Here is a 15,675-nt window from a genome sequence, read left to right as displayed (position 1 = left end):
CCACCTACTCAGCATGGGATCTGTCCGCTGATCCCCACTGAGCAGGCAGATGACAGGTCTGCGTCAGCTCCACCGGTGCAGAGCGGACATGAACACAGCCTGCTGTTCTCTGTGGAGCGGTCAGATGTAAGCGGACTGCCGTTCCGTTTACATAGGACCGTCATCTGAATTGATCCACTAGATGGATGGGGAATGGATCCTCATCTGTCTTGTTTTGGCAGACTGGATCGGATGCAGACAGGTGTAAACAAACGCATGTCCATTTACATCCAGGTCCGCCTGAAAAACGGATAGGCAGACCCAATTGGTCCGCCGATGTGAAAAGGGCCTAGGCCACAAGGCTTATTTCAGATAATTGCAAAATGAGCAAATAGTGCGGCCAAACATTTGCAAGAGCGAATAGAATTCTGGTACATCATTAAAAGGATCACTAGCAGGAGAAAGGAGGTCCTGAATCTTATACTACTACTACTCCTGCTGAACTGGATGATATTTTGGCCTGCATGTACCGGACTTAAATCTTTTTGTGCACCTAACATTACCCTTCCCTCAGATTGCCAATGCTGGTGTCTACATTGCTTCTGTAGTGGAGTGAAGGCACCCTAAGGCTGGCCGTGCTTTATAAAATGGAAGATTTATCAATACCATATATTATAAAGTCTATCCTAAACACTTTCAATTTGTATGCAGTCAGGCAAGCCCTTGCACTACATAGTTGAAGGTAAAGCTAAAGGAAATTGAATAAGAAAATTGTATAATATGTGGGCAGATTGAGACAGGAATTATGTTACTGGCCTAACCACCAGGTGAAAAGAACAGGAAAAAAGCCTTAAAAATGAATGAAATCGCCAGATTTAATGACTGCTAATCAGCAATATATCAATCGTTTATTCCTGGGATAAACACCGCTTAGTAAACAGGTTAAAGTAGAACTTAACTTCCAAAAGTGACTTATCTCAGTTTTAACTCCCCCTCCAAGCAGAACTTAATTGAATGTTATTTATTAATTATTATTTTGGCCCCGCCCTAGGTTGCCATAGCGATTTATGTTGATTTTTATAGCACTGATATAGAGTAAAATTTTCGTTACATTTGTGTTTTTTAGAATCTAGGCAAACCCTGTTGATATGTAAATGAACCCATTTAACTAACTTGTGAAACAAGGACAGAAAGAGATGTACAGGAAGGGAGGGGAGGTGAAAATAGGACTTTGGATAACCATGGGGCGAGAGACAAAGGAGCTGTAATTTTAATCCCCAAAAGGTTACCCTGGCCTTGCAAGCTACCCAAAACCTCTGACACCCTGAGTTCAGACATAATGCACACAGGAAACAGTTGCACCGACACGTGAATGCAGTAATGTAGTATTTACTAAAAATTATTCTGTCAACAAACAGTAAATAACAGTTACTAATATACGTCTTAAGCGGAAAACACCTTGCTGGAAATCCAAAACTGTGACCAAAGGTGAACTTGGAAGAGATAATCACATTAATTCAAGCAGGGTTTCAAATATGGTCAGTAAGGGAGGCCTCTGACTTCAGGTAGAAAAGGGAAAAGGAAGGCTTTATGATGTAAGCTTGCTCCCTCAGAATCCTGAAGTAAACGCAGGAGCGGGCTCAGGGTGACTGATCACTGTGTTTGCCAATCAAAAGTTATTACAGCGATCAAGTGACCCGGAAACGGGAGTCCCGTGTTGCAAGCCCGGTCTCTGTACTGGGGGCATGCTGTGAAGTGTGCTCCCAGCACAAAGAGAGCTAGGCGTATATGTGGCCCCACGGAAAAAGACCCATTTCTGTGAGCCGCATTTATGCAAACGGTTGGGGGTTGGGGAAAGGAGTTAAAGAGTATGTAAACCCAAGATTTCATATTCCTGATATGTGCCTGTTGCACCATGTACTTATATGAAAAAGTATCCTGTTCTCTTTGTATTGCTTCCTTTGTGTGAAATCCCTGGTGTTCCTGTCAGTATCTGCTTTCCTATTAAAAACTGAGCACACTAAGCAGGAGAGCACAGCGTGGTCAGTTCTCTATCTGTGCTGGGAACTCAGCCTGCTCTCCTGCAAAAATCAGACTTGTCCTGCCACTCCCTCCCTGCACAGCCTTTCACTGAGATCAGTGTTCTGCTGTTTCTCCTCCCCCAACTCTTACGCAACTGAGAACATAACAATTTTTTTTTCTGTACAAAAATGTTTTGCCTTTCATTTGTATTTTAAACTGAATGGGTTGTTTTACAAAGTTAAGGTTTACAATCACTTTAATGTAAAAAATATGTTCCCTCAGAATCCTGAAGCCACAGATCCTGAAAACAGCATACTCTGTATATTAAACATTTAAGCTATGATAGAAAAAGCAGTTTTAAATAGAGTCCTCCTAGATCCTGGGATTGAGGAGTATCAAGGAAAGTCCTGGTGGAGAAGAGGTCCTGGGTCTTCAGCTAGCTCAATGAGGGCCCAAAGGATTGCTGTGCTATAATAAATATTTTATGAAGATGGTTTCAGGTGAACTTGTTAGCAGGTGTGAGGTATAAAAGGTGCCTGCATGCAGTGTCCCTTAGTGAACATTGTACACAGTGTGGGCTTCTGCCTGCTCACCAATCCTGACGACATCCCGGCTCATGGGTTCTGGGGTGTCCTGGAAGGCTCCCGCAGAATATGCTACCAGTGTGGGACTCTCGACGTAGCGCCTTGTGACACTGGGATTCCGCTGTGGATGAGACGGTGATGATGCTCACACCTGGCTCAGTAACATCTGCCAACAGGAAACTACAAATGGATGTTCTAATGGATGGTTGATAGTTCACATGCCAAAGACTCCGTGGCCTGCTTAGCTCTCCACAGCAGCCAGGTCCGTGCTTGCAGCTTCAGCCTATAGTCCTAAGAGGAAGGGCATTCCTCTGGGTTTGGCTTATATATCCTCCCCAACAGGGGCGCACTGACCATTTGGAAACTTGGGCACTGCCCGAGGGCCCAGGGTCAGTAGGGGGCCCCATGAGATGCCCCTGGTACCTTTTTTATAGGCTTTTTTGAGTTTGGGCAAGGACACAGGGGCCCCATGATCCCCTATTGCCCGGGGGCCCCATGAGTTGTCAGTCCGCTCCTGCTCCCCAACATGCACTGCTCGTTCTCCAGACAGCTGGATCCTGTAGTTCCCAGCAGCATCGGTTCTTGGCAAGTCCCTCCTGTGGAACTATGTGTCCCACAATCCTCTTCTCTCTATGAGATCATCCTTTTTTCTCTGTGTCATTGAACACAATGTCACTATTACAGCTGGATACTAGAGGGGGGCATTAGCTCAAAACATTACAGATGTCTGCCGGAGGTACAGGTAAGTTGACTAGCACTGGGCTACATCTGGAATACAGATAACAGAGAAAAAAAAACCATGGGGGATGGGGGGAGTACCACTTTAAGGTAAAAGATCTTTGCTTAGCCTTGTGTCTTCATCGTTTCTGCAGCATTTTTCCAGGATAAAATGTGATACTGTGCATTAATCTTCTGGCTAAATAACAAGCAACAGAAAATGTAATTTGGATCTCCTTTTGTAAAGTGACCAGATATTCTATAATTACACACTGAGCTAAAGCTGCACACTGACGATTGCTACGTGATGTATGGCCCAGTAGTATCATTTTTATTTGGTTGGTACACAGACTGTCCTAGTTTTATATATCTGTCCTAGAAAACTGCATATGTAATCTAATCTTTACCTCTGTCAGAATCCCATAAATGATATTAAACGCAAGTGGAGGATTTTGACTTACAGCTGTTCAACACTGTATTATAACAAACACCTACACAGCTCTCAGTAATTGTTTAAAAGGCTGTGCCTTCAGAGAACATAATTAAAGAGTATTGGAAATGTTTTCTGTTCTCTTCATTTAGCAGAACATGAGAGTGTATGATATGGGAAGGCAGCTGGCTTGTCAAAATTCAATCATGAGGCATCCAGTGCTGACAACTGTGAATGGAGATTATACAAGTGGAAGACAAGTGTGCTTTTAATATTGCAGGTGCACAATTTAGAATGAGGAGACAGAAATGATTTAGATTCAATACTTTCAGCTAATGCAAATAGCTAACAAATATGCCAGTTATCTTCACTAGGCATTCACAGACAGTATAACAAAGGTGACCACTGCCTTACAGTATCTGTCAACACGCTGCCCCTAAATCACCTTTCTAGGTGAGTACCATAACTCTATATATAGTATGCTTTCCAAAAATATAAGTTTTTACCTTTTATATCTTTTTATTTATTTATTCTTTTAATCTATCGATCACATGATCGCACAGCCTCCTCCTCTGTGTTCTATCATTGGGCTGAGAGTGGTGTGTCAGTGTTGGAAGGTGGTGTTGCATTCCAGACAGGGAATTTCTTTCCCTGTATGTGTATGTTCTGCTCCAGAAGCTGTCAATCAATGGCAATGGTCATGTCTATAAACTCACTGCAAAGATACAGGCACACAGTACATAGGCATGTCTGTAGGGAAACTGAGCATGCTAGCATGGATCTGCTTCCTTGCTTAGTGTGGTCAGTTTAGAAAAGTAAATGTTAGATTTGCAAAATGAAAGCTTTGTTGCAGATGTGTTACTGGAAATTTTCTTTAATTCTGTTGCAGTCTTCTTTCTGTTGCTGTATCTTGCACTTAGTTGCTGTAGCTGCTATGACTGGGAAACTGGACCCATAACCTGTTAGAAATTCTGAATATAGCCCTGCAGGACAGACAGTGTACAATCCACATGTGCTTTTTTACTTTCACTGCAACAAGGAAACAGGAAATTTCAGAGAAAAGACAGAGTATACAGTACCATAGATACAAACTTATAAACTCCTAGATTGTAAGCTCCAAGGAGCAGGGCACTCCTAACCAGGGGCGGACTGACCATTCAAGCACTCGGGCACTGCCCGAGGTCAGTAGGGGGCCCAATGAGATGCCCCTGGTACCTTTCATTGGCTTTTTCATAGGCTTTTTTGGGTGTGGGGCCATGATCCCCTATGGCCTGGGGGCCCCATGACTTGTCAGTCTGCCCTGCTCCTAACCCTCTTGTATTGAACTGTATTGTTGCTGTATTGTCTCCTGTTATATTGTAAAGCGCTGAGCAAACTGTTGGCGCTATATAAATCCTGTATAATAATAATAATAATAATAATAATAAACACTGCCATGTATTGATTGAAGAATATATCTCTACTGAATATGGATGTCATTGTTGCACAAAATACATAAACATTGTATTTCAACAGTAAATGAAAGCAAATGGCATAATCACCAAATATTTATGTCCAAAAACATACATTGAGACACAAATGGTTATTGTTTTGGGACACTAGCATACCTTACTAGACACATTTAAAGTAGAACTAAAAGCAAAATTGTTTTGTTTTTTAGTGAAGATGGATTATAACTTCTATTAGATTTTTATCGCAGTCTGTGTCCCCGTTAGGGAGATTCACCCTCTCTATTTGTCTTGTTTACCATTATTATAAAAGTGGAAATAAAAGAAACCCCTAATTTTGGGTTGTCCCAAGAAAAGTAATAGCTGGGAAATTTTCCAATGGTGACACTAGTTCTGGTGACCTATGGGTCCCCAAGGAATTAACTTATTTTAGTTTTTTTTTGCCAAAGTGCTTCTGCCAGGAGGAAAGAGGTTTAGGAAAGCTGAGCAAACACTTCAGGTACATGAGGCCTTAAATGACAACACAGGTCTGTGTAAACAGATACATTCTGCAATTAGCATATTAAAAAAATAACATAAAAGGATTATATTATAAGAGCAATGAACTGCCTTTGCTCACTTGTTTTTGTAGATGCATGTTTAGGGTCTGCTACCATTATCCTTTCTCCTCTATTAGGTCACTGAACTAGTAGAAGGATGTATATCTCAGTTTTGGGGATACTGGCATGCACATGTTTGTTTCAAGTCAGTGATTGATTAGGCGGCAACACAAGGATCACCATATCTGCTCTTGGGCATATACCATCAAAATGGTAGCTTCCATATTTCTATCTTGACAAATCCCCTTTAAATTGTATGCTACCCGAAAAAAAAAAATTTCTATGTGCATTCACATGTGTATTTTATAAATCATAGCCTTTATCATTTTCATGTACTTCTTTCATCTGAAGTACCTTGTTGATGCTGCCAGACATATGTTTCCTTGTTCAAAACTGACCACACAAAGCACAGAAGCTGATCTGTTCTTAGTGGTCAGTTTTTATCCTTTGGCTGGCCATTCAGAGGTACAGGACACTGTGCAGGCACACAGCATGCCTGTATTGCGTAGTCTGCCAGCACACCCTCCAACCAATCACAGCCTGCCATTGGCACACACCCCTTCCTTTCACAGCCTGCTTTTTGAACACCCCCCTGTTTAAAGCAAAGCTGCACCCAAAGGAGAAGTTCCGCTTTAAGCCTTTGTCCCCCATTCCCCATTGAGGATTGGAACCTTTGGGGAGCGGGTACCCGAGTTTAACAGGTACCCGCTCCCAGTTCCGCTGCGTTCGCCTAGGCGATCGGAAGCAGAAGTTGTTCTCCCCCCTCCTTCCATGTAGTCTTCTGGGACACGTGACAGGTCCCACTTCGAGGCCATTCACAAAGCGTAGCGTTTCTCGCGCATGTGCAGTGGGCACCCGGCTGTGAAACCGCAAGCTGTCACAGTCGGATGTCGACGCAAGGGAGAGAAGATGGCCGGTGAAACCAGTGGTGTTGAAGAAACCAATGGACCAAGGGACAGGTAAGTAGCTGTATTTTAAAAATCAGCAGCAACAGTTTTCATAGCTGGTGACCTTTTTTTTTTAGGTGGAACTTCGCTTTAAGCACAGTCTACATCTTGTGTCAGGCTATGGAATACAGGTACAGTGTGTGTCCGCACAGTGTCCTGTAACCCTGCCCCCCACTATCAAGAGAAGAGACGTCGCATGACAGAGCTTTTTCCTTGTTCAATAGTTTTTATTAAAACAGTAAAAGATATGGTTTCTGGTATACAAAAAGATGGTAGTATGAGATCTTGGAGTACATAGACAATTTGTAGGTAAGCATAATCATTGACATTGATCAGTTATAGAAGAAAAATATAGACTAACTATTATACCAAACCATAATTTAACACCAAGACAGTAATACAGAAAAGGCAAAATAAAAAGGAGTGGTCACAAAACCACAGGCTAATAATGCACATTAGGCAATGTTCCCTATTTAGCAATAATGGTCCAAAGAGGGGGTGCATTTCCTTAACGTGGGGCACAGACAACAATAAAAACGGACAGGTGTTCCAATCCCTCTCCACTCTAAATCTGAAAAATAAAGATTTGCCTTTAGTTATACTTTAAAGCAAACATGTGCTATGTTCATGCAAGGTAAAGCAACAGGTTCAATTTACTGTCCCCTTCCACAGTTGCACATACAACTCCTTTTTCCTCCAGGGCATTGTGTTCTGTGTACATATATAGGGCTTTTTTCAGGGGGAATGCACTGAATGTATGTAAGGGCAAGGGATGCTGGAGGGTCTATTTATGCTGACTGCTGGAGGATCTATTGTCATGGGGATGGGGGATCTATTTTTTAGGGAGGTTTATTGTTCATGGTGGGGGCTCTGTTGTTGCTGGGGTGTCTTATGTTGCTGGGAGGGGTCTATTATTGCTGGCTGCTGGAGACTATATTGATGCTGATTGTTAGGAACTCTATTGTTGCTGGTAGGGTCTATTAATACTGGGGTGTATTTTGTTGCAGTTGGGTCTATTGTTATTGAGGGATCTATTGTTTCTGGGAGTCTATTGTTGCTGGGGGGGTCTATTGTTGCTTTCTGCAAGGGCTCTATTTTATGGCTTTTCTTGTTATCATTAACCAATTCCATAAAAATTACTTAGCACACAAAATAATACTTGGTTCTGTATTCTCTAAAAGGGGCGGTACAGGATGGTGGGTAGGGGGTGGAGACAAGGGGTGACCAGGAAGGTGGGAGTACTGGCACCTATTCACTGAAAAAAAGCTATATACTGTATATATATATATATATATATATATATATTATATGCAAAATATAATAAAATGCCTGTAGTCTCCCTTTAAGGAAGAGAAGTTACTCTAGCATGTTATCACAGGTGAACTAGGTCATACCAGACTGTTCAGCATATATAATATGTACATATATGAGACAAATGTGTTTTCTCATTGTATTATTGGTATTGTCCTCAGTCTTTTTACGGAGCGTGTGGCTTCCAGTTGTCCCCCTATTCTTCTTCCATGTGCTTCCGCACACCCACACCATACAAGACTGATCCATCTTAATAAAGAAGGATCAGCAGTATCAGCAGAATTATTCATAACTCAGATCATTTGCTGTATCCCGCTGCTTCTCTGGGCATGTAGATCAGTTAACAATCTCAGAGCTGCATGAAACCACTATTAAGCTCTCTCTTAATAACATTACAGACATTCTTTTTATTTTCTGCATCTGTCACTATGTCAGGTGGTCAGAATTATCATATCTGGTAACTAGAGTGCAATGATTTATGAATGGTACGTAGATAACACATCTATAATTTATAAGGCCATTTTAATATACAGTTTAATATATCTTCCTTTGCTCACTAGTTACTCATTTACTTTTCCCCATGAGAATCAATGTAGAAAAATGCTCTATTGATGAGGAATAAAAAGAACATTATGGGTCTGTTTCTCTACTAAATCCATAAAACTAAGAAGAAACTAACAAAAATCTCCCATTGCACTTTTGCAGGTTTAAAACAACATATTCTAACATTGTGATTGACATCTGAGCAAATATTGATTAGGTATTGGAGTAGTTTGCACCCCACTGTGATTAACAACAATAAACTCTTAGGTCCCCCTCACATCTTCACATTGCAGTGTGGTGCATTGTGGTGCCATTTATTTTGAAACCTATCCCAACATACTATTACACTAGTGTGCAACACATATGACTGCAGCGCAACACACCACACATGGCATGTGTGTCATATCTGTTTTTTTGTACATGAGTTTCCAGCCCGTTCAACATGAGTGGGCTGTCTGAATGCATCCATGCATCCATTCATAATACATGAACAGTCTTAATGCAACAGGCAATAACGTGTGCCATAATGTACAATAAAGAATGTGCATTAACGCATCACAATTAACAGCTTGAGTGTGAATCAGCCCTAATGAGAAAGTATACTGCAGTCCACTGGCCCTCTGTATGAGGCCCTCTAGCTACTGGGCATCAGTTGGTCAACAGAGCAGCAGCGGGGTGTTGGGTGCTGTAATGCTTTCTGAGTTACAGCATTTGGCACTGAAAAAAAAAGGATTGTTCTGAGAGTTATCTCTGCCCACATTACAAGTAAAGCCCTGTCCCGGAGAGAGAGAGAGCAGCACAGAAGCGTGTAATCAGCTAATAACCTCCAATGCAGTGGAGAGATAAAAGAGAAGTATGGTTAAAGCTTTTTTGGCCATAGATCTCTTGTGGGTCGCTTACTTTTGCTTTCATGTGACCCAGAATAGTCGGTCCAGGTTGTGGAAGGATCCTGACAATAGTGTCAGTTTCCACCCAGATGCCTGATTTGCAGCTGGCACAGCCTCTCAACTTAGTGGCAACATTATCACCTAGTAATGTAGGAACAATGTAACAAAGGAGTGACAGTTCTGTGGCTGCTGAGACTGCCCCAGTCAAATCAGACATGGCAGTGCTCAGCAGTGGTCTGCAGCCTAATTAATATTAGCTTCAAGAGGACTTCAGTTGAATAATTACATAAAGTAGATTTACATATACATATAATGCTTGAAATATTTTTGTTTTTTAATGAAGGTGCTGGAAACAGGGTCTCTTTGAAGGTACCCATACATAGATACAAAGAATTTAGATCAGCGTTTCTCAAACTTTTCAACACAGTGGAACTCTTGAACTTCCAGGGGGGGGGGGGGGGTCAGGGAACCATTGCTAAAAATATCTATGTATATCTACAACTCATGATACATTAGTGTGATGGTCAGTGGGAAGAATGCTCCTTACACTTGGGGTCACTAGGAAGAATTACCCCCTTACAGATATCTAAAAAGATCAATGGTGTCAGTGGTTACTTATCTGAGAGGCAGAAATTCCTCCTTGCTCAAGGAACCCCTAGCAACCTCTGGAGGAAACCTAGAGTTCCATGGGACTCTGGTTGAGAAACCCTGATTTAAATCATTACTGCCTTTGCAGCTACCTTCTGCACTCCAATATGTAAAAGTATCAGATCAAAGCAAATACATTGAATGAGGTTGATTAGTTGTGTTGGTAATGTTGGTGTGTTCATCAGCTGACTAGAACAGTCAGTACAACAGTAGGTACTGATAAAATGACAATAAAACCCCCAGCTGTCTCTATCCAATATATGGGTCAAAAGAAACACCATACAAAGTGGGGTACACACTATGAGAAAATCAGGAGGAAAAATCCATAAGAGGATCAACTGTTCAATTTTTGTATAGTGTGTACACAAGTTTCAACATCCAATTAAAAATTTCTAAACGAAAATTTCCGAAGGGACAAACTCCCAACTTTTTCTTGTATGTGAACAGAACTAATAATTTTCCCATAATGTATTTGTTTTGTACAAGAAAAATCAGATACGAAAGACTGTGCATGATCAGAAACAATAAACAACAATAATCTATACTAAAACGTTTCTGCGTCAAACAAAAAAAAGCCTTTGTTGTTTGAGAAGTATCGTTTAATTAGAACCATCCTCAGGTTCGTCTTGCTGTGAAAAATCGAGGGAAACCAGACAATCATTCACCTGATTTTCTTATAGTGTGTACCCAGCTTAAATGTGTAATCAACACTGTCAACATAGAAATATGGGAGTCACCAACGCTGATTTGTTTATAAGGGTGCAAACTCCAGCACTAGTGAGTCACACTGATCTCAAAGAAATGTGGAGCCTGGGAACTGGAAATGTCCAACTTGGGTACTTTTTGCAGGTCTGTGATTAAGGTAGAATGAGTATTGTAGATCTGGAGCTGCAGGTTGACTCTGGATAGCTCCCATATTTCTTTTCTGACAGGTTCCCTTTAACAAAACAATAACTCTATCCTCCTTTTACATTTACAGGGCTGAAGCCAGGACAGCTTCCTACAATCCAAGTTCTTCCACCTCTTCTATAGTTACTCCAATCCTCTTGAAAACACACTCTTGTCTTAAATCATTTTTTAATTTTCCAGTATTTAAGATGATTGAATTATACGCGTAAATTTAAAGGAAAGAAGGTCATCTATGTCACAAACAAAAGTTTATTGTTTAAGTGCCTGGCTCGTTTAGTTTAATGTTGGCTGCTTTAATCAGGCTTTATAGTGTTTGAAAATGACTGGATGGCTTCCAAGTCATTCATCTCTCATTCACAAGGCTGTGTGGTAGAGTTCCATGCCATCAAACAGGTTTCTATTGCCTCAACACTTCTCTTTCATTGGATGAATAGAAATCGAGATTTGCAGTCTGCCAGGCCTCTTATCTTGTCATGAGATTGTTCCCCGGAAAAGGCAAACTGACTACACAGCAATCCTGTTTGCTGTAATAGATCAAAGATGCCTTAAAACAAATATATTTTACCTTGAGGTGTTAAATAATTCTATCGTCTTTGATGTGTAATATCAAACAGTACTCAGCCTGTGTGCAGTATCAAACACTGGCTCTTCACAGACAATTGTGACAGAACTCCTCTGTTTTTCATTGTGTCTGGTATACTTCTAACACATGCATTATATCAGTGCAGTAATTCTCACGTACAACTGGGTGAAGGCAGTAGATGGGATGGGGCTGAACAAAAGCATAGCCAGAGCGAGTTTATGTTCTCCTCTTCATTTTTTGGTGCTGGGATGGGGGACAGTGGAGCCTATTTAGAAAACAGAAATATGTAGGCTGCCATTGCTGATCTGTTTCTGAAGAACCAAGCCGTCTGCATATTATGATGGCCTCCTGATTTGAACCTCTTTCCATGTGTAGGGGCTGTGCTGTGGGCTGCATCAAGTTGCTGAATGGCACAACATGATGACCTTCATAAGACACAGACTTTTCTTTATCTTTCTGATTGAAATTAACTTGCAGTAACCTTGCCATGAGAAAACCATGGAGGCTGCCATTGCGGAGTGCCTTAAAATGCAAGTGGCCCGGTTGTTTTGTAGGCCTGAGGACCTGGAACAAGCATTCAGGTAATTGAAGTCAGAGAAAAGTCAGAAGCTCTTTTCTGCATGCTTATGATGGGTCAGTGACTCATAATATTGATGCAAAGATGATCAGCAAAAGAGCCAGGCGGCTTTCATTTGTAGATCATCAATGACAGAAGTCATATTTCCTTCACAACAGGTTTTCTTTAACCACCAGAAGATTTTTTTTTATATTCTGCACTGTGCTACTTTAACTGACATCTCCAGTGACACTAATACAGTGATCAGTGATAATACTATACACTGTCACTGTACTAATGACACTGGCTGGGAAAGGGTTAACATCTAGGGGCAATCAAATGGTTAACTGTGTGCCTAACAAGTGTAATGTGTGCTGTTTTTAGTAAGAGATGTAACTGTTTTATCTACCTGTACTGTTTTATTTCCTGTACATGTATGTGATCCAGCATAGAGCAGCCCTGACGCAGAATATATACATGGGGCTGTCCACTACTGGTTAACCGCTTCCCGACCGCCCTATAGCAGAAACACTGCTACAGGGCGGCACGGGTGCGCAGAAGCACGTATATATACGTTATTATGCATTTCCAGGTCTGGGGCGCACGCGCCCTACCTGCGCCACCATTTGCAGCCGCGGCTGTCAATCACTGAGTCCCGGCCAGTGATTAATCGCCGTCGCCCGGTGATTGTCGGGCATCTCCGACAGGGAGGAGAACTGTCAGCTTGTGCACACTGCTTTGGATGACTGTGCATAGCACAACCATGCAAAGCAGTATGCTTACAGTGAAGCACATGGACACAGCACACAGTTAACCCTTTGATCACCCTCATGTTAACCCCTTCCTGCCCAGTGCCATTACTACAGTGTCAATTCTCTTTTTTTAGCACTGATCATGGTATTGGTGTCACTGGGGATGTCATTGAGACCAAATCAGTTCCCCCCAGTGTCAGAATGCCCGCCGCAGTCCCACAGTCCCTCTATAAGTCACTGATCGCCATCATTACTAGTAAAAATAAAAACTAAAATCCCAGTATCTATACCGCCATTTGTAAACGCTATTATTCTCATGTAAATCAATTAATTTACACGTATTTGGATTTTTTTTGTAGCAAAGACATGTAGCAAAGTACATTCTTGCCTAAATCTATGATGAAATTTGATTTCTTAAACTTTTTTACTGGACATGTTTAATAGCCAAAAGTCAAAATATTGTTTTTTTTTTTCTGAAGATTGTGCATATGTACTCAGTACTTGGTTTGGGCCCCTTTTGCAGCAATTACTGCTTCAATGCGGCGTGGCATGGAAGCTATCAGCCTGTGGCACTGCTGAGGTGTTATGGAAGACCAGGATGCTTCAATAACGGCATTCAGCTCTTCTGCATTGTTCGGTCTCATGTCTCTCATCTTTATTTTGGCAATGGTCAGGCGAGTTTGCTGGCCAATCAAGCACAGTAATCCCACAGTCTTGGAACCAGGTTTTGGTGCTTTTGGCAGTGTGGGCAGATGCCAAGTCCTGCTGGAAAATGAAGTCAGCATCCCCATAAAGCTCGTCTGCGGAAGGAAGCATGAAGTGCTCCAAAATCTCCTGGAAGACAGCTGCGTTGATCCTGGACTGAATGAAGCACAGTGGACCAACACCAACAGATGACATGGCTCCCCAAATCAACACAGACTGTGGAAACTTTACACTGGACTTCAAGCATCTTGCAGTGTGTGCCTCTCCATTCTTCCTCCATACTCTGGGTCCTTGGTTTCAAAATGAGATGCAAAAGTTGCTCTCATCAGAAAAGAGGACTTTGGACCACTGAGCAACAGACCAGGTCTGTTTTTCTTTAGCCCAGGTAAGACGCTTCTGACGTTGTTTCTTGTTCAGGAGAGACTTGACAAGAGGAATACAAGATTTGAAGCCCATGTCCAGGATCCGTCTGTGTGTGGTGGCTCTTGATGCACTGACTCCAGCCTCAGTCCACTCCTTGTGAAAGTCCCCAACACTTTTGAATGGCCTTTTCCTGACAATGCTCTCCAGGCTGCGGTCATCCTTGCTGCTTGTGCACCTTTTTCTTCCACACTTTTCCTTTCCACATAACTTTCTAATAATGTGCTTTGATACAGCACTTTGGGAACATCCAACTTTTTTTGCAATTACCTTTTGAGGCTTTCCCTCCTTATGGAGGGTGTCAATGATGGTGTCAGGTCAGAAGTCTTTCCCATGATTTTGATTCCTACTGAACCAGACTGAGAGACCATTTAAAGGCTCAGGAACCCTTTGCAGGTGTTATGGCTTAATTAGCTGATTAGAGTGGGACACTTTGAGCCTAGAATATTGCACCTCTTCACAATATTCAAATTTTCTGAGATTGTGGATTTGGGATTTTCATGAGCTGTAAGCCATAATCATCACAATTATGACAAATCACGGCTTGAACTATCTTGCTTTGCATGTAATGAGTCTCATATATTAGTTTCACCTTTTTAAGTTGCATTACTAAAATAAATGAACTTTTGCACAATATTCTAATTTTTACGAGTTTCACCTGTATATAAAAAAATGTTATTAATGAACAATATCTTCTTGGATGTAACATGTTTTTCACAACTTCTATCTGCTGGCCAAAGCAGGTCTATCCCCGTTTGATAGAAAGGCACGTGTCACTGCCCAAACTACCTGAAACCAGAGCCTTTTTTTGCAAACTATCAATAGAAATGAAACTGTTGCTTAAATTGGTTATAAAGGCAAAAAGTTTTTTTACCTGTATTAAGGTAAAAAAAACCTTTCAAAAGCTGCTCCCCTCTTATGTGAGCCCGATCTGAATCCAACGCTTTGCCCAGCTGCGACAGCTCCTCTCCCCATTGCCTCCTTCTGCTGTCGGTCTAATCCTGTGAGAATTGAGCGGGGAAGGGGGGGGGGGTGCAGGGCTAAGTAACGCTGTGTGTGTCTGTTGAGCTCTACAGCTCAAGATAGAGCCTACATGACATCCCCCATAGCAAGTGGCTTGTTATGGGGGCATTTGGAGAAGAGAAGCCAAGATCTCTGGTTGGGTACCCCAGAAAAGGGAGGTCGCTCTGTGCAAACCCATTGTACAAAGCAGCGAAGTATAATAGCTGTACGATTTCCCTGCTGTACAGTATTTCTTATTTTTGAAATTTGTACATGATCCTCATGGCAGTGCCAAACATTTTTTTAACAATGGTTTGCATATCACCCCAAAAAATGCAAGAATTTGCACATGCCACAGCCATCATACATTTAGGAAAAGCTCTTTAGGCAATATGAATGTGCTTAACATCAATAAGACCATGTTGCATGAATGAAATCTCTCCCAGCCATTTATTTGAGCTGGGGTGTTTAGCCTCAGTAAATCATCACGGTGCTGTCGCAGAGAAGCCGTCATGGGACACTTCATTTATGTGTCTGTGCCCGCAGCACCCCTTTATATTAAAAGTCTGAGTAGGAAAACTTGGCATTTTAATACGCAAGACTAAATATGGCTGATTGAATCACTGACTTTAA

At 41.7% G+C, this 15,675-nt stretch overlaps 1 protein-coding gene across 10 annotated transcripts in view; it reads left to right on the top strand.

Moving 5' to 3' along the window:
• LOC149463234 (uncharacterized) overlaps positions 1-15,675 on the top strand; it is a 300,678-nt gene that overhangs the window by 268,084 nt on the left and 16,919 nt on the right. For 6 of the 10 annotated variants that reach the window (XM_089675401.1, XM_089675393.1, XM_089675402.1 and 3 more), the window contains one exon: positions 11,095-11,271. The exons of the other annotated variants lie outside the window; for them this stretch is intronic. In XM_089675401.1, coding sequence (XP_089531527.1) covers positions 11,095-11,147 — 53 coding nt within the window. In that variant the 3' untranslated portion in view covers positions 11,148-11,271. Of the gene's footprint in view, positions 1-11,094; positions 11,272-15,675 lie in introns of those variants that run through there. 10 annotated transcript variants of the gene reach the window in all.

This window comes from Staurois parvus, unplaced genomic scaffold (assembly GCF_062004578.1).
Source record: "Staurois parvus isolate SC_StPar_1 unplaced genomic scaffold, SC_StPar_1.0 ptg000155l, whole genome shotgun sequence".
Taxonomy (NCBI): Eukaryota; Metazoa; Chordata; class Amphibia; order Anura; family Ranidae; genus Staurois; species Staurois parvus.
The sequence above is the reverse complement of the archived record's forward strand: the minus strand, read 5'-3'. Positions and strand labels throughout refer to the sequence as shown.